This window comes from Micromesistius poutassou, assembly GCF_964030765.1.
Source record: "Micromesistius poutassou genome assembly, chromosome: 10".
Classification (NCBI taxonomy): Eukaryota; Metazoa; Chordata; class Actinopteri; order Gadiformes; family Gadidae; genus Micromesistius; species Micromesistius poutassou.
The window spans coordinates 18,100,211-18,118,417 of NC_140280.1; the positions used below are offsets into that span (position 1 = coordinate 18,100,211).

Consider the following 18,207-nt stretch of genomic DNA (forward strand, 5'->3'; position numbering starts at 1 on the left):
CTTTATGACATATGTTTCCAACCGCTTGTATAACCCCTGAGATTTATTCAAGACAGATTGCATTGGCTTTATTTACCTAGTGGCCATCTTGATTCTAAGCTAGCTGGTTGGGCTGTCGTTTAGATCCAAGATGGATGCTAGGTAAAGAAGGCCCGTTAAATTTCAAAGTTTCGACTTTTTGTCAGTTTATATTTGTTGTAGTGGCTCCCAATATTGATTGTTCTCAGCCTCAGCTGTGAGTGACTGTAGATGAACGTGTCTGCTGAGTGAATATATGCAACACAGAGCTGTGAGATATAATGATTATAATAACTCACTCATAGAGTTTTGTGATGGATGGACAGATGGGTAATTGGAACGCGATGTTTACATCAGAAAATTAGATATTTTCGTCATAGCTAGCTGATTAGCTGAAGTTGTTTTTCAGGAGCAGAATTTCAGAGTGTTGAATAATTTGTGCATAGCAAAAGGGAATGGGATGAAGGACATATCTTATTTGGAATTCCTTTGCTATGGCTACATTTAAGGCTGTGAGATAGTAGGCTACAATATATCCAGTAGCAGGAGTCTGCAATAGAAAAACTGTCATTACCAAGACGATTTTGTTACCCACAGTTCTTTGTTACAGCTTATAAAGTTGACAATATTTGTTGAGCTTGGGGGCTGGAAAATAATTCATCATGCGGTGTTAATTATAGCCATGCCCTGGTTATAATGGCCAATGAATTCATACAAAATTAGTATGTTGTGATATTGTGCTAAACTGTTTTGTCGTAATCATTCATAGTGTTAATAAGCTATATCACACTATGAGGTTTAATCCAATTTGCCTGAAGTCAACAACATAGCATCAGTAGTTGTTTTCAAACCACTAAATTGCAGTCAGCATTCAATTAAAGTGAGGTACACTTTCGTTATTTTTCATCAACCAGCATCCAAATAAACACAACCGTTCTCTTTGTCGTCGCTACCGAGATGGCTAGTTTGTGCCAGGGCTCTACTGGTCTACCCAGAACCCAAAATTCAGCTGACTAGCACCAAAGTGTGAATGTCACAGCTGTCAGCACAGAGTCAGTGCGGCGATGCTAGATAGAGCACTGGAGGCTAAAGGGCTAGCATTCATTTTAATGTGCAACGCTTGTCTCGTCTGACTGGCCTGTCACTCATATTGTGTCGCAACATATAATGCAGCAGTTCTGCCCCCTCCCGTCCACAAACGACTTGGAGAGGATGAGGAAATTGGCCCCGGCTTGATTGCTTGGTTGTTACGCACAGACAAAGGCCGGTGCTCCTCTGGGCTTAAGGAGTGTTTGAGGACAATTGAAGAGCGCTATTCATCACACGAGCATCGGCAGCGATTGACCATGGGTTTAGAAATGTGTAAATGTCATTTAGAAAACGGCTAGGGCTAGTTTTATATAGAAAAAAGCCAGACGAGATGGAGAATAGATGCGCCATAACATGTACACATTTATACTTTATGTAAACCTTGAAGGCAGCTTTTGAATATCTATATGCCTTTTTTTATTCATGTATTAGTTGTGGCTGCCTTCCTTGTAAGATAAAGCAGGTGGTTGTGGCGATGTCACACCCTCCACCCCTCCTACAGTCTGTATGCATATATATATATTTATGCAAAACCTTTGCTGATGTTGACATCATTGTGTTCTTCTCCCCACACACACACACACACACACACACACACACACACACACACACACACACACACACACATTCTCTCTCTCCCTATCTCCAGTAACAATGTTGTCCTTGAAACGGATGAGAAGTACAGCCTGAATGAGGATGGCTCTGAATTGCTAATAAAAGATGTCACCAAAGTGGATGAAGGAGATTACACTTGCATGGCCAAGAACAAGGCTGGGGAGAAGGAGGAGGAAGTCAGCCTGAACGTGTTCGGTAAGAGAATTTCTCTGTGTAGGTCTAACTCCCGGTTTTTCAAAGGTTGAGCCAAAGGTCACGCTGTCGTACGTTCACACATTCCGACGAAGCGCATACCATTGGGCAGTATTACAGCCACTTTGTCAAGTAACTCCAGATAGTTCAGCTTCTTTTTTTTTTACAAAGCTACTGTAGGGGAAATGGGACATGAGCACATATTGCACAAAACTGAACAAACCAACGCAAAAAAACATGCACTATATAATCCCATGCAATGATTTAAATTGATGGGACAGAGTACAGTACTAAGCCAACCAAAGGACGAGTTACGGTGTGTTACATACACGCCTAAATATACAAACGGTCTTCCGAAAAGAGAACGTAAGTCCAGTGAATTACTCAGTGTTCTCTGTATATAATGGGTTTATTTTTTCTCCATGCCAGTGACCCCCAGGATCACCTACCTGAACAACCAGACGGCCTCTGAGCTGCAGGAGCAGGTGACCCTGACCTGCGAGGCGTCGGGCGAGCCTACGCCCGCCATCACCTGGAGCTTTGGCCCCCGGGTCTTCACGGAGCGAGAGCAGGTACTCACCCTTTTACATCATTCAGCTGCGTGCTGGGGTGCCGGGGGCTCCCAACTGCATTTTTGTCAAGGCGCAAGGAGAATATAAAAGCTGCTGTAGTTTGTAGAGTTGTAAAAAAAGAGAGGGAGCGAAAATCTGAATAAAATCGTACCTGCCCTCTCTCTTTTCCATCCCTCTCTGCTCCGTCCCTCTCTGCTACCTCCCTCCCTACCTCCCTCCCTCCCTCCCTACCCCTGGCCCTTTTGTTTCTCCGCCATTGAGATGATAACGCCGTGTGAGTGAATGTGATTGACAGGCAAGATGGATCTCCCGAAACCAATCAGGGAAGAGATTGGCCCTGATTGGCCGGAATTTAGCAGGGCGCACGCTTAAATCGAAGTTGTAACAAGAAAAGGCACTCAACCAGAATAGATGTTCTCACGTAGCATTTCCCACACTTTTATATCATAAGTAATACTGTGTGTGTGGTACTGTGTGAGTCTTTGACGAAAACACAAACACAAGATTAGATCAGGACATTTCTTATTTATTTTTTAAACCATAGTTATACCTCCCCATAACTTACTTGCTTGCAAGGTTTAAACGGCTTAGCATTGACATCTCAATGGGCTTTTGCCTCACTGACTCTTTCAACTGCCGATGCTGTATCCTATGCATTGTATCTGCTCACATCAGCTGAATGCAAACAGGTAATTACCTCAATAAATAAAAATAAATAATAAATACTGTTTATTCAGACGAGAACCCGTTGGAAGACTCTCTTCAGGGGGGCAATTCTCTGCTATGAAGTCAATAAATGGTATTAATCCTTCCAAATCACTGCTTTGTTTCCAACTGCATTTGCTTTGGAAATTGAGTAATCGAGTTGTACAAACGAGGCTCTTAACTTTCTCTTTAATGAAGTTATCCATTAAGTTATTCAGTATTTGTGAAATGGATCGGCTCCGTGGCAACGGGCCAGGATCGTCACAGAGACGCCCATGATGTATGGTTAGCAACACCTGCCTTGTGACATTCCCGCGGGTGGATACGGAGGCAGAGGCACTGTTACGGAACAGCTACATCTGTGTCCTTCTCCCGTGGGGGGGGGAGTCTATATCGGGATCACAACTGGCTACTGTACTGTACTGTACTGTACTGTACTGTGTGAGCTATGTTCTTTTAGGTCATAACTCAGAGCAGGGGAAGATGCACAGGAAATACCAAAATCCTCAGTCAGAGTGTTCACTTTGACGTCAGATGGGTGGTGACCTGGCAAAATCAATGGCGATGTTTAAACATTCAAACGGCGGCCATTTGAAGTCAATTCGTTGCACCCTAGTTAAGTATTTATGAGCACAGCTCCCAAAGATAAACCAGTAGACACACCATCATATATAATGTATATATATCGAGCACCACCCAGTACCCCTGTACACGTACACTTCAAATACTGGGAATAATGCGCCTCAACCAATAACGTTTCTGTTCCCTGCATGCGTCTGTGTTCACACAGACGTGTGTGTTTGTATTTACTGGTACCAGTGGGAAGGGATGTTATCAGATATGTATCCCCTGATCAACAGACAACACGTGCGACCTCCACACTTTTACTCCTCTCTTGTCTTGTCCAATTATGGGCGCCATTTATCATAAACAGTCATCAGAATCCCACCATGCTGTGCATCTCCTGAGCCTTGTGTGTGTGTGTGTGTGTGTGTGTGTGTGTGTGTGTGTGTGTGTGTGTGTGTGTGTGTGTGTGTGTGTGTGTGTGTGTGTGTGTGTGTGTGTGTGTGTGTGTGTGTGTGTGTGTATGTGTGTGAAGTTGGAAATAAAGAGATGGGTTCACAAGAGTTAGTTCACAGTCCATTCGCGTCCCTCTCTCTTCTCTGTCTCGCGTCCCTTTTGATTTAGCGGGATGCTGTAATCGCTGAAATCTCTTTTGATCATTGGATAATGGCTGTCCCTAATTTTTATTAGCACCGAGTTGCCCGATCGTATATTATCATTGCTTCTACTGCCTTCTTTCTTCTTTAAAAAGGGACTGACTCACACGTTGCCGTCCATACGTGGGTCCATTTGAATTATCAAAGACGACCATGTCTCATCCACCACAAAACGTAAAGAGGGCTATTCAAACACATTCACCATTCAGGCACTGTGTTGAAAATGATAAACATATTTGTCCTTTTGAATGCAGTGGCTCCATTTGTATGCTCTGTGACATTAGTTTATTCATTTGTATTTAATTATTTATTTTTCAAGTTATTATCAGAAGTAGGCGGCATGCAACAAGGTGCTGGAACAAAGTAATTATAACATGGAACATCCTAGAAAACAGGGAATAAAATATTATTTTAATCAGCATAATTGCATTAGTGCATTTTTCTCTCCATTCTCAGTGGCAGTTGCTGGAAGCATGTGCTCACTGTTACTATAATAGTTTGAACATTTAATTGTTAATTGCTTCATGATTAATTTAGCAAAGAACAGACAAATAATTTTGTTGGAAATGACCTCAGTGTTAGATTTCTTATGATGTTGTTATAAATATAAATATATTTTTGTGACTTAATTGAAATACAATTCATATTGTTTTCGCTCCCATAAATTTTGCTCTGCCCAAATTGGCCTAATTTAGTAAAAATCCACACAATGTAATAGGTATGCCTGATCATCTTTTGTTTCAATTTGGGCCTTCCTTTTCATTTATCTTAGGGGGGAAATAACCATACCGCAGATTAATGAATTATCTGCCTATTGCATTTGAGGAGTTTTTGCCCTGCCTGTTTTGTCATTTTTTTCATGTTCCCCCTGCTGCTGCATGTTATTGTTTATTTTCTGTTTATCATTTCCAGGCTTCTTGGACTCGACCAGACACTTACGAGGTATGGCTACTAGATAGCGTAGCCTAACACTAGCTTGAAAACCAATTAAAAACCAACACCTAGAGTTTGTTGTAGAGCAGACCCATTCTAACTCCTGTCCTGGGCAAACCGAGTAACAAACTTAACCTCATTTATGTCAATGTGTAAAAATCTTTTTTTGTAAACTCCCAACAAAATCGGAAACAGCAATCACTTCTATTTGGCTGTCGTCATAGTTGGCGGGATCCTTTGTGCTGTTCCCCCTCCTGCCAGGGTCAGTTTATTTCCCAGACTGGTCCTCATGTCAGCCAGAACCAAGCACCTTTTCGTACGAGAGGTGACTTTGGGTGCTGCGAGTGAGTGTGAGGCAACAGACCGTGCTAAGTAACCACAGCGCTGAAATGTAACAGACCGGTCGTTTCGAAAGTAGTTTTCCTCGAGCGACGGGAACCCAAACACCTGTGCAATGTGTCCATCAAAAATGGCGTCCTACCTGCGGCTTTTGACACGTTGTGTTTTAAAAGAAATGAACATCAAAAATACACAACAGCTAATGCAGCTTGGATTCAGAGAACTGCCCATGAAATCTGCCGCTCATGCAAGCTGCTGCACTTTTGATCATATATTCATCGCAGCAATTTGTGGGTTTATTTCTATCAGACAGCACTGTTTGCATCACACTACATTCACCCCTCATCATCAGGGACGAGCGGACCACTGGAATTCAACTTCTCACTGGAACTCGGTGCTTTACCAGCAATTTCTTCCTTAAAAAGGAGTTGTTTATTTAAATAGGGAGCGAATGTATGGTGTGAAGAAACTGATTATCAAACGGCTGAACTAACTTCATCAATATCAGTAGTTAAAACATTTCTAGTGTGTTGCCTCTCTTAGATGCTCCCTGCTTATTAGCATGTACTGTAGCTAGTTACTAGTTGTAAGCAGTATTAGTATTAGCTGAGCTAGCTTAACTCCCAATAAATCCAACCGCCACGTTATATTTCATGTATACACATTATGGGGTTGTCATTAGAATAGAGTGCTTATAATTCGTATTTTCTCTTTTTTCTTGTCGGTAAGGTAAGGGACAGTATGCCATTTTTATCTTACCTGTTTGTTTGTTTGTTAAAGTGCATTTGTTTATTTCCCTGTGTGTATACGTGTGTATCACATTCTCGTTTTTGTCCCCATCCACTCTCTTCTATCTACTCCTTTATGAATGGCTCTTTTTCAAACATTGCTAATGCAAGTCACACTATGCATCCCAACATAAAAAAAGAATCAGCAATATAAACAAAAGGGAATATATTGCAGTATGCTAATAATGAATAATGTAATTTATTTTCCTCTAACATCATCTCTTAAAGGCAAAAGCTTTTAATTAAAACAAATAAGTTTAGATGAAGATAACATTAAAACGCAATTTTAAAACCAGCTTGGGGAACACAGGTGTGACCGGGTGAAAACGTACGATTCCGTTGAGAGTGAGAATGGAAAGGAATACGACAACAACAATAACAACAAAGGGTTGCACCCTTAAGGCTTGGCAGGTGGGGGTTTGAGGGACCGGGAGTGATGGCCTGTGTTTTTTGGTCTGTGATTGCAGCTTTGAACGGAAAGGTTAATTCCCTTGGCAAGTTAATGAAAGGCAATGTCTGAAGGGCAACAGATTCTTCACAACCAGTTAACCATTAGAACAGTGAACGTATAGGACGATGATCATAATTACAAGAGGGGGCAGACCTGTACTTCTGTACACAAACACAATAAATCCCGGCCGTACAATATGTTTACAAGGCATGCGCCCTGAGGTGAACTGAGGGACAGAGTGTAATGATAACAGAGCATCCATGTGGTGTGTCATCAACGAAGCACACACATAAACACACACATACACACATAGACACATACACATACACCAACACACAGAGGTCCGTCACAGGTGCACAAGTGCCATCACAATGGAGAAAAATTACTTTGTTGTTGTTGGCCAAAATAAAATATATTAAATGGCCATTTAATAGCCTCTACTGCTGCTTAACTGACATGCACATAATTTCCGAGCCCACTCAGGGACTTTCGCTCGAGAGCCGCTTAGCAAATTCTACCATTCAGCGTTCCTAAAGGTACGAAATGGTTGTGAACAAATAATTATAGCTTTGTGTGTATACATGTAGTCATTATGGAATTGCCCTGGATTAGCATTGGACCAGCCCCCCGCCCCTAAAGCACACACACACACACACACACACACACACACACACACACACACAAAAACAAACACACGTATAAAGGCATGCACACATGAAGACATAAACACACACACACACATACACACACGCACAATAACATGCTGACATATACACACACGCACACACAGCTTGTGGCTGTGTCATTGCAGTCGCAGAAGATTAATGTCGCCCTTTTAAAAATGTTCCAGGGCACTCCTTCTCATACCCCTCGCTCACCATAGCAACAGCTGTATTCCAGTCACATCTGCATCCCCTCAACTGTACCGCTGATCTGTGTAAGAGTAGCTAGTAGGTAGATCTCTTTTTCTGTCTTTGCGACCTTCATGTCAAACTGCAATTTCCCCAAAATGAAGGATTGAGGGTATTTTTAGTAGCTCTGATTTGAGTCAAACCAATGCATTTATTTGCACTATTATCTGTTTCTTTTCCATTGCCCAGTGTCCTTCTTCAATGTCCTTTATGAAGGACTAATATATCACAAAACTTTGAACAGGGATATTATTCCTTTCATCATTTGGCAGTCCTTGTTGCAGTTGAGAGAAAGCGATGAGAAAACGAATGCTGGGATCAATACAATGATTCTGATTCTGTTCCATATATGCCGTTTTATCAATGCATAGAACTTGCATAGAATCTCTAAATTTTTGTCCAAAAAGTTTTTATGTGAGGTAAAAGTGCTGCTCGACCATAGCATTGTGGTCACTTAAGTTCACTCATTTGCTGCACATGTTCCATTAAGAATTAAGAAAACAAGTTATTTTTCTCTTCTTCCACCTGTATAATAATGCTTTGCCGTGAAGCTTTGTCGAGAAGCCATGTCGCTCTTTCTTTCCCCTCTTTTGTCAAATGTTGAGGTTCTTCAACTCTGCCTTTCTCTTTACAGAGCTTGGACGGAAACGTTGTTGTACGGAGCGACGCACGGGTCTCCTCTCTGACCATAAAGTATGTGCAGTTCAACGATGCCGGCCAGTACCTCTGTACTGCCCGGAACCCTATAGGCCAGGACAGCAAGAACATGTACCTGGAAGTTCGCTGTAAGTCCACCCACACACTACACTTATTATTATTCACTGTCAAATAGCTCTCATAGAAGGCTCAAATAACTCTTACTGCACACTGGCATCAAGGCCGTATTTCCTTTGCCCAGTAGTGTTGTAAGAAAGTGAATGCAAGCCATTATGGTTTTATTTAACTTTTGCTAGTAAATTCATACCTGTTTGCTGCGGTTTATTTTTGACGAACCTCGGTAGAAATCTGTCCTTGCGTCTTGTTCCCCTGTGAGCGCGATCCAGTGGACCGTCCTTGTTCTTCTGCAGAACAATGGTTGTGCTAAATCCCACAGCATGCTGCTGAAAGCGTTTAGCCAGACACATATCCCGAAGTTTCTGTTCTTTGTAACTACTGATACAAACTGAGAGAATTATAAGGTAGTATATTCAGCTGGGCACATCATGTTTCTAGCCAATGCCAATGACATGAGCCAAGGCCTTTCAATGATTCCCAACAAAACACTAATATTTACTAATACTTTTTTGTAATCTCTCGTACGTTGGAGTGGGAGACCAACAACACTTGATCTTATTCTGCAATATCACAATCTGTGTTGGTGAGACGCCAGGTCTCATAGAAGCTAATGAACAGCTAATTGGATTACATTCACTGCACCCCCCCCTAACGCACACACACACACACACACACACACACACACACACACACACACACACACACACACACACACACACACACACACACAAAACACACAAAACACACCAGCAATTTGTGCCTAAAGCAGATAGGAATCTGAATGGGCCGCTAATAGAACTGTCGGCGTAACAGTTGGCAGGAGTTATCAGGCAGTAATCAGGTAGCTGAGTTGGTGTTGCTTAGCAATCATCGATGGCAGTGGGGGAAAGAAGTCTTTGTCTTAGCAAGCCCACCAATCCCCTTCCTTGATGGCCATAGCGTCTGGGGAAACCATATTCCAATCAAATGCCCAGCATGCTCTCGTGTGTGTGTGTGTGTGTGTGTGTGTGTGCCTGTGCGTGAGTGTGTGCATATATGATTGAGTTGGTCCTGTTGATGAGGATGACAACTAGAAGCATTAAAATCATGTCATGGTCCTCTAAGCAGCCATGCCTGTGCAATTATTATTAAATATAAACGATGGATCACGTTTAGTTGTATATATATATACAGTATATATATATATATATATATATAATTTTTTTTGGGGGGGAAGGGAAACTCATCAGGACTTTGTGGTAATGAATACAACTTCCAAGTCAGAGGTCGTTCCCTGGCTCTGGGTCGTCAATAAGGTCCAGGGGACTTTGATTTGGGAGTGGAGGTTTTTAGTGGTGGGCTGCAGACAGAGAGGCTGACTCAGCCATGTCCATCGTGTGTCTTGGGAGACGTCAGAAAAACGCTACAGAGGGTCCTCGTCAGGATCAAAGGTCAAAGGGCCATGTGTCACTCCATAGTGTGTGTGTGTGTGTGTGTGTGTGTGTGTGTGTGTGTGTGTGTGTGTGTGTGTGTGTGTGTGTGTGTGTGTGTGTGTGTGTGTGTGTGTGTGTGTGTGTGTGCGCACCAGTGCCATCATCTTGAAGCCTATGCCAAGTGGGTGTGTGTGTGTGTGTGTGTGTGTGTGTGTGTGTGTGTGCGCATGGGCAGTGCATGAGCGAGCAAGCTGATAATGTGAGTAGAAAAAAAGGCGATAGCTAGACAAAATGAAAATGAAAGTTTCATTAAACCTTGTTATGTCAGGCGACGAAGATGATGATGATGATGATTTGAATTATTCAAATTGTATATGTCAAAAAGCTTATCTGTAGACCAAATGTATCAAGAATAATTTTTTTTATGGAAAAATTATGCTCTGAAATTGCAAGACAAATATTTCCCTGGGTAAAATAACCCTGCATGAAATTATTCATATAATTCCAATATAATTTTCCAAGATCGGATGGGAAAAATAAATGTTACATATAACGTCTCTCTCTTATCTCGCTGCAGGTATAAATTGGACCATTAGAAAACACTCGAGTGACAACACATCATTTAAATTTTTCGTATCACAGATTTAAAAACAATGGCAGTCTGAATTTCCTAAATGAAGCCCGTAATCATTTTCTCTCCCCTGCGTTGACCGAGCTCCCCTCGGTGGGGGGGCTCTCCTCGATTAATCCCCACATTCTCACATCACATACCAAGATGGTTGAAAAAAAATCACCCCCTGTTGCCTGGTGTCTGCCTTTATTATGCTTTCCGGCCACACTACCTTTTGGTCTGGTGTGCTGACCTTCCTCTGCTCCCCTGCAGACTCTCCAAAGATCCAGGGCCCGGTGACCGTGTACACGTGGGAGGGGAATTCAGCCAACATCAGCTGTGAGGTGCTGGCCCACCCGGGGGCCTCAGTGGTCTGGTTCAGAGACGGCCAGCAGCTGCCCTCCGCCAACACCACCAACATCAAGATCTACACCACCCCCACCGCCAGCTACCTGGAGGTTTGCTTCAACACTGTCACATTCCTTTTCATGAGTGCTTTTTTAATTGCCTGACTGCACATCAGATGGAAAGTCACGACGTCCACTGTACGTTCATTATACAGATAAGATATTACTTTTTACAGGAATCTTCTGTGCATTCCGCGGGTATCTGCGTTTTTATAATTGACTATTAGGATATAAACATGGAGCTGGAAACTAATTAAAATGTCTTCTCTACTCTGGTGAATGTGACGTTGCATGAATTAAGATTGGTTAAATACAGGATTTCACTCAGCAGCACAGATGTGGCATACAAATGGATTCATGCTATCGGTGCTGCGATGTCTTTATTAGCATAGTGGCTTCTCAAAATAATGTCACACTCTAAGTGGTGTGCTTTGGAAAAGAGTGAAATATTTGCCTTTGTTTTTCCATTGGCCTACGTATTTTAATTAAGCGGCACGTAACGTTGCAATACAAATTAATCAAGTAGCTTTTTCTCTCCCTCGCTCACACCAAACCATTGCCAAAACATGAAAATAAATTAAAAACAAACATGCATGATTAATTCCATTCATACGGTGTCGCAAAGGCACGCAGATGCAGCACCATATAAATGTGCCACACATTTCAGCATGGTGTATAGTAGGTAATCTGCACATAATACAATCATTTTATAAAACAGCCAGCCTTCAACATATCACAGGATGATGTACCAAAAATTATGCAAAGTAGCCGAGCCCACAACAGTGTGCTACTCCAGCACACACTTCAAAGTAGACGGCCCTTAAAGAACGATAATGAAAAAAGAATTTTAGAAAAATGTGTTATTTTTTAGCTACTATAGTTCTTAGTAAGGCTTTAGTAAGTTATTGACTTCTATTACGTCCTGGCAAATTGCAATTATACTTTAGTTTTAGGATCTTAACATCATTTTCAATGAGAAGGACAAGCAAGTAGAGAGAAAAGGTATAGCAGCTTTAAGGGGAATCTGCATCATCCGTGGAGAAACTGCCCTTTCCGTGACTTATCCGTGACATGCCGCAAATTGCGTTTGTTGTCTATGTTTCGGCGCTGTCTGAAGAGATTTGATTTCAGTGTTTGCTTTCAAAAGGGGCATTGTTAAGGTGAGTTAGGCCCCTTTCAGGCATAATAGCGCTAGCTGTCTGTACCAAGTGAGGGTGTGATATCCAAAGCTGGGTGACCAGAAAGAACAGAATAGCTGAATAAAACATTAGGAATTGTCGCAGGACTAAAGGAACAGAGATAAAAAGATACGCCTTGTCTGTGTGCCTTGCAGATCAACCCCGAATCCCAGAACGACTTCGGAAGCTACAACTGCACAGCGACCAACGTGATTGGCTCAGAGTCCAAAGAGTTCCTTATGATCCAAGCAGGTTTGTAAAACAGAAAATCTTGTCAAGCTCTTTGTCTTATCCTAACCCCATCCAAACTGAATGTTAATCTGCCAGACATTCTACAGGAAGATAAACCCCAAAAATGTTTTCAGTTGAAAAATGGTTTAGTTTGGTCTCAAAAAGTGTTATTGAACATTTCTGTGTTATTTTTTGGCAAAAATGTATAAAGTGGTTAAACGGGGGGAAGTTCTCAGTCAATTCAAGAACTCTGCTACTTCAGGCTCAAGACGCTTTTACAGAGTGATAGTTTTGTATTGGCTCTGCACCTTAGCTCGAGCGAGTGTGGGATTTGAGTTGACAACGTCTGACAACGCCCCTTGCATTTGCTCCTGTGGATCTCAATGTGTTCTTTTTAAGGTTAATCTTTTCGACTGTCACAACGGTTCTCATCACATCTTTTTAAACATCTCAACTCCTAAAACGGGGTTTACTTAACCTTTAAGTAGTGAGTAGGACAAATCATACACTCATTTGAATGTATGATTATGTCTGTTATGCTTTGCCACTTATCTTGTCGGCTAATCCTTTGTAAGACCCCCTAATTTGCCTCATTTTCGTATTTGAATGATTGATCTGGGGGCCAGGCGAGATGGTATTCAAAACCTAATCTTCATATCTTATGTCATTGTGTTTAACTTTGAAGAACTGCCCCAGTCATATTCACAATCACAATCACCGCCAAAATGTACAATAACCTCAACCGCCAACTTCTTTTAAAAAAAGTTTTAATAACATTTATGCTACTAAAACAACTACAGTAGCTTTTGAGAAGATTTCCTGCAACAGTCCCATAGCATCGCGTTCAGGCACAAACGCTCATGGGCACAGTACAGAAGGATAACAGCAGTTGTGATAAAAACAAAAAAAACATACCAGCTTGTTATTTGCGAGGTGCAAAAGCCTGGCGATAAGTAGCACAGGCTTAAGACTGAGATTAGATCTGGTGAGGTAATCACATGGGAATCACATGGAGCCCCTGTGTCTGATAGGAGCAGCAGGTAATAAGGTTGGCTTGTTAATGAGCACCTCCACCAACCTTATCAAATTCGCAGGATTATCTTGAGGGGGGCGGGGGGGGGGGGGGGGATGCATCACGCCTCTCTGAGTCTGCATCACACCTGCACGCGTTATGTATGCGCTGCATCTTCCCTATCTTCTTTATGAGTGTCTACATCAAAACTTTTCCAAAAATTTTCCCATTTGTTAACCTGGCTTTTGAAAATGTATACGAAATGTAATCTGTTTAGCAAACAGAATTTGCTTCACACCCCCCCTCCGTGATGAAAAGGCATGGCGTTTTGGAGATGTGTGTTTGCGTTATTTGCATATGAAAGAGCCCCTGATGTGGTGTTTAGTATTGCTGCCCTAGCCATTGAGTGCAGTGCAAGGCAATGCAGCACGAACACAACTCAACAACCAGATCTCTCAACCGCAATCAGCTGCACAAAGTGACTACATGCGCATATGCTGGGTTCAAGATGATGTAAAAACCATCACAAATCCAGCTGTACACCTCATAACCTGTGCTAGCTCAGACTAGAGTCATTCCTCTCAATTGAATGTTTTCACATTAGAGGAATATTTATATATATCCTGTATCATAAACATTGCGCATACTATTCCACTCCCAAATGCCATTGCGTGTGCCTGGATATCTACCATTTACCTGAATATAACGCATGAATAAACACCACTAAAAGAAGCATTTTACTACCACACACTTACCTGTTTTTACGATCTTCCACTTGTAGTTCCTACTCCATGACATTTTAATCGTTTTCCCCAAAATGTTCATAATCTGTGTGTCATGTTAATGGGCCACTCTGCCTAACGATAACGTAGGAGAAAGAGCTGCCAAGCCGCTAACATATGGAGCAACGTTCTGAACCCAAGCTTCTCTCTGTGTGGTGGTGCAGAGGTGCCCTCAGCCCCCACGGTGGAGCGGGTGGAGCCCTTCTCCAGCACGGCGGTGGTGGAGTTTGAGGAGCCCGACTCCAACGGCGGCGTGTCCATCCTCAGGTACAAGGTGGACTGGCGCCAGCCCGGACAGGATTGGTCCAGCCGGGAGTTTGAGGTTGAGACCGGTGAGTCACATGATCAACTGTGTTTTTGTTATTGTTTTACTTTCTTTTGCATTTTATGGTCTGTTCGCGATGCCTGCAGGGAGGGTTTGATGCAGTCGTTGTTTCTGGATTGTGTGATTGCAGCGAGCATAATGGTCGAGGATAATGGTTGGGGGAGGAAGAGTATGGTTGTTTTCGTAAAAGACGTTTAGTCGACATTGAATTTAAAAGTTAATTGACCACACAGCCAATGCTGGTGGAACTTATGATCAACTCAAAACAAAACAACATAAGAACCAAAGGAGGACAACATATTACTCAATACATAGACAGACAAGACACAACACAAGAAAAAAATAACAGAGCAATTACTGCAGTTACACATAAACGTTGAATACTGCAGAAATTGCAGAGCTGATTTAGTGTTTTGTTTTTCTCAACCCCGCATTGCTAGTATTTGGGCATTGCCACATTGTAGGACACTGTAGAATAACTTTCATAGCTGTCTCCGATGTCACCGCTGCTCAGATTAGCGCTAGCATCTGGCGTCTGGCTGTTTCCTGGAAGCATCCGGGCGATTGGTAGTCATGGCGGTCATATGGGACAAATCAGCCAATCGTTAATCAGGCTCCTCTGTCAGTTCAAGGCCCAGGAGTCGGCCTGTCATGTACGTCTATTACTCTGGGGAAATGGAGTGTTTATACATGAATCCATATTTTGCTCTGTTCTCTAAGTATATCTATTTTTATATAAATATATTAAATTGACATGTTCAAATCCAATTAGCCTTAAATCTCGAGACACGCCGACTTACAAATTAAGACGCGCCGAGTTCTTTTTATTTTTCTCACCATGTCTTCAAACACATTTTTTCGACAGCTCCTTTTCCGGGGCCACGTCTTTCCGGGCCAAGTGCATCTACTTCTCACTCAGACTGAGGCCCATTCTCCCTCGTCCTGCATAAACACACACCAGCAGACCCACACAGGACACGGCGGAGGCCAGGAGCGCTGTTTGCCAACCTTAACAAACCGCTGAATTTATATTCGCCCGGATCCCACTACCTACATCTTTCTGTTATCTTTTTCCTCTGCGTTTCCGCCGGGAATATTAAGATTTTCTGTGGCAGCTCGCTCTCGGTTGACCTCGGGTTGTCACGCGATTGAATTTGATCCCGGGATTCGCTTTGAAAACCTAATTGTATTATAAGGCGGCCGTTCCCTTAGGGTGTGACGGACGCCGTCCTTTGGAGCTCACGCTGTATGCATGACATTGCTCCGTTCCGCCAGGTACCAACATCATCACCCTCACCCACCTGAAGCCAGAGACCGCCTACGAGGTCAAGATGGCCGCCGTCAACGGCAAGGGAGACGGCGAAAGCAGCCCTTCCACCACGTTCAAGACGGAGCCAGTCCGTAAGTACCCCCCCCCCCCCCCCCCACCCCCACCCCCTCCCCACTGTGCCCTCCTCAGGTCTGCCCGGCAACCCTGACACGTATTTCCAGCCCTCCCCCGCTTAAAGTGCTCCCTCCCGTCCCTCTGCATCACCCATCCCCTTCCTAGACTCTCCCCCACCCCCCCCCCCCCGTCGTGCGGTCCAGATGCTATCAGCGATTCACCACCACAATCTCTGCCACAGCCCACAGGCCCCCCCCCCCCCCCCCCCCCCGCCCCCCCCTCACCCCCATCCACACCTCCTCCTCCTCCTCCTCCTCCTCTAACCAGCACCACCACATCCACCACCACCACAAGCCGCTGCAGCACATTCCCTGCTTCAGACCTCTGCCAGAAAGAGAGTGGCTACTCATTTATTTATTATGCATCTACAGTCCACTGCACGGTCAGGCTCAATGGGCCCACGTCACGTATCTGTGCCTGTCTCTGTTTGTTGTGTGCTGTATTGTGTTGGTGTTTATTTGATACTTTTTTTTTTTTTCAAAGTGTGTTGTCTGTGTCTGTCCACGACCGCTGTGATGCAGGCAGCTCTTGTGAAACAGTATTATGTGTGTGCGTTTTTCTTCCTCTCCACTCCATCTCCTTAACATTGTTTTTTTTCAGTGTGTGTGCCGCGTAGAAGACCTCGTCTCTGAGGTCTTCCCCCTGTTGCCCCCCCCCCTCCCTCCCTCCTCCCCAACCATTCATTTCTCCCCAGAAACAGTGGCGTAGAGGAGGTTTTTCTTTTTGTGAGTCATTTTGGGGGGAATTGCAATCGCGTGACGTTCCTGAAGAGTTTAAATTGAAAGGGGACCTAGGCTTCCGATCACGACTCCAATTAAAATAGCTCTGACATTCAAATTAAATTGGTTTTTGTTTTCACGTTTACTTTGCGTGCGTTTTTGATTATACTTCCTGCAAAAGAGTACTTTTTCAAGTACGACTATGCAATTCTATTTGAGTAATGTATGATATGTGTCCAGTAAGTAGAGACTAATTAATAATAATAATTGGAAATAATGCTATCTAATTATATGGAGATCTCTTTATGTAGATTATGGTATGTTCAACCACAAAGTAAAGCATAATGGAAATCTAATGCATGGGACTTCATACTAGCTTCATATCAGATTAATGTTAATTAATGTTCCCACATGTGCGTGCATGTGTGTGTTTAGAGCATCCACTGCCATCTTTGACTAGATTTACATCCTCTTTATGTTAAATATAGCCTCATTATTATTCCTTCTAGGCCATTTCAGCCCTGCCATCCTTATTTTGTATTTCTTTTCATTTCGTTGCTTTAATGTATTATGCAAGGCACTCCGAGCAAGGATCACATTTGGTATGGTATGGGCCATTTCAAAATATGTTTATATTATAAAGTATCAGCCCACGTTGCACCAATTTACCATGTGCTGCGATAACGACCCCTTCCTCGTCAACGAACCAATCCTATTGGTTCACCTTAACGAGTTTCCAAAATTTGAAACCACTGCAAATCGGGATGCCTGAAAAAAAAATTGTGTGAGGATTAGAATATCTTGGAAGGAAACAAAAGAAAAACATAAATGAAATGAGACGCACGAGTTACGTGTGGTGGGTCTACTTCCACGAGGAAAGCTTGTTGAATATACATGAACCCCCATCATTTAGTCAGGCATTGAGTGTCACACCATACCATCTGTGTCTCCTCAGCTCTGCTCTAGCAGTATTCCTCTTCCTCACCTACTCTGGTTTTGATTTTCCATATCTCATAAGAAGGCGGTTCTGTCCTAATGAATGATTGCAGACTACACAGTCAATAGAATGATTCGGAACAAAAATACCATATGTAATCTTTTTATATTTATTTAGCAATATCTGTTTTGGGAGGGGGGGGGGGGGTTCATTCAACTTGATTATTTTATTTTCACACTCAATACTGGATTGTTTTGGTGATAGATGTCTCGGGCACAGAAGGATCAAATACACAACAACAGACGCACATAGAAATCTAAGCTCAACAAGCGTCACAAAGACCAGCTCTTTTGTTTTGTATGATATTAAGAGGACAGAGCCGCCCTCAGCCATTTCATTGTGTTTCTCAACTCATGCTTTGTATTTCCCCTGTTTTTTTATTATGATTTCCCATCTCTCTCTCTCTCTCTCTCTCTCTCTCTCTCTCTCTCTCTCTCTCTCTTTCTCTCTCCTACACTTTGTTTTGTTTCCTTGGACCATCCA

General features: G+C 42.9%; 1 protein-coding gene across 3 annotated transcripts in view; it reads left to right on the forward strand.

Moving 5' to 3' along the window:
- Positions 1-18,207, forward strand: part of ncam1a (neural cell adhesion molecule 1a) — a gene marked incomplete at its 3' end in the record, with an annotated part of 163,244 nt that overhangs the window by 119,148 nt on the left and 25,889 nt on the right. For all 3 annotated transcript variants that reach the window (XM_084473851.1, XM_084473849.1, XM_084473850.1), the window contains exons 7-13: positions 1,757-1,917; positions 2,344-2,486; positions 8,468-8,618; positions 10,903-11,087; positions 12,370-12,466; positions 14,404-14,571; positions 15,840-15,965. In XM_084473851.1, the coding sequence (XP_084329977.1) occupies positions 1,757-1,917; positions 2,344-2,486; positions 8,468-8,618; positions 10,903-11,087; positions 12,370-12,466; positions 14,404-14,571; positions 15,840-15,965 (1,031 nt within the window). The remainder of the gene's footprint in view (positions 1-1,756; positions 1,918-2,343; positions 2,487-8,467; positions 8,619-10,902; positions 11,088-12,369; positions 12,467-14,403; positions 14,572-15,839; positions 15,966-18,207) is intronic.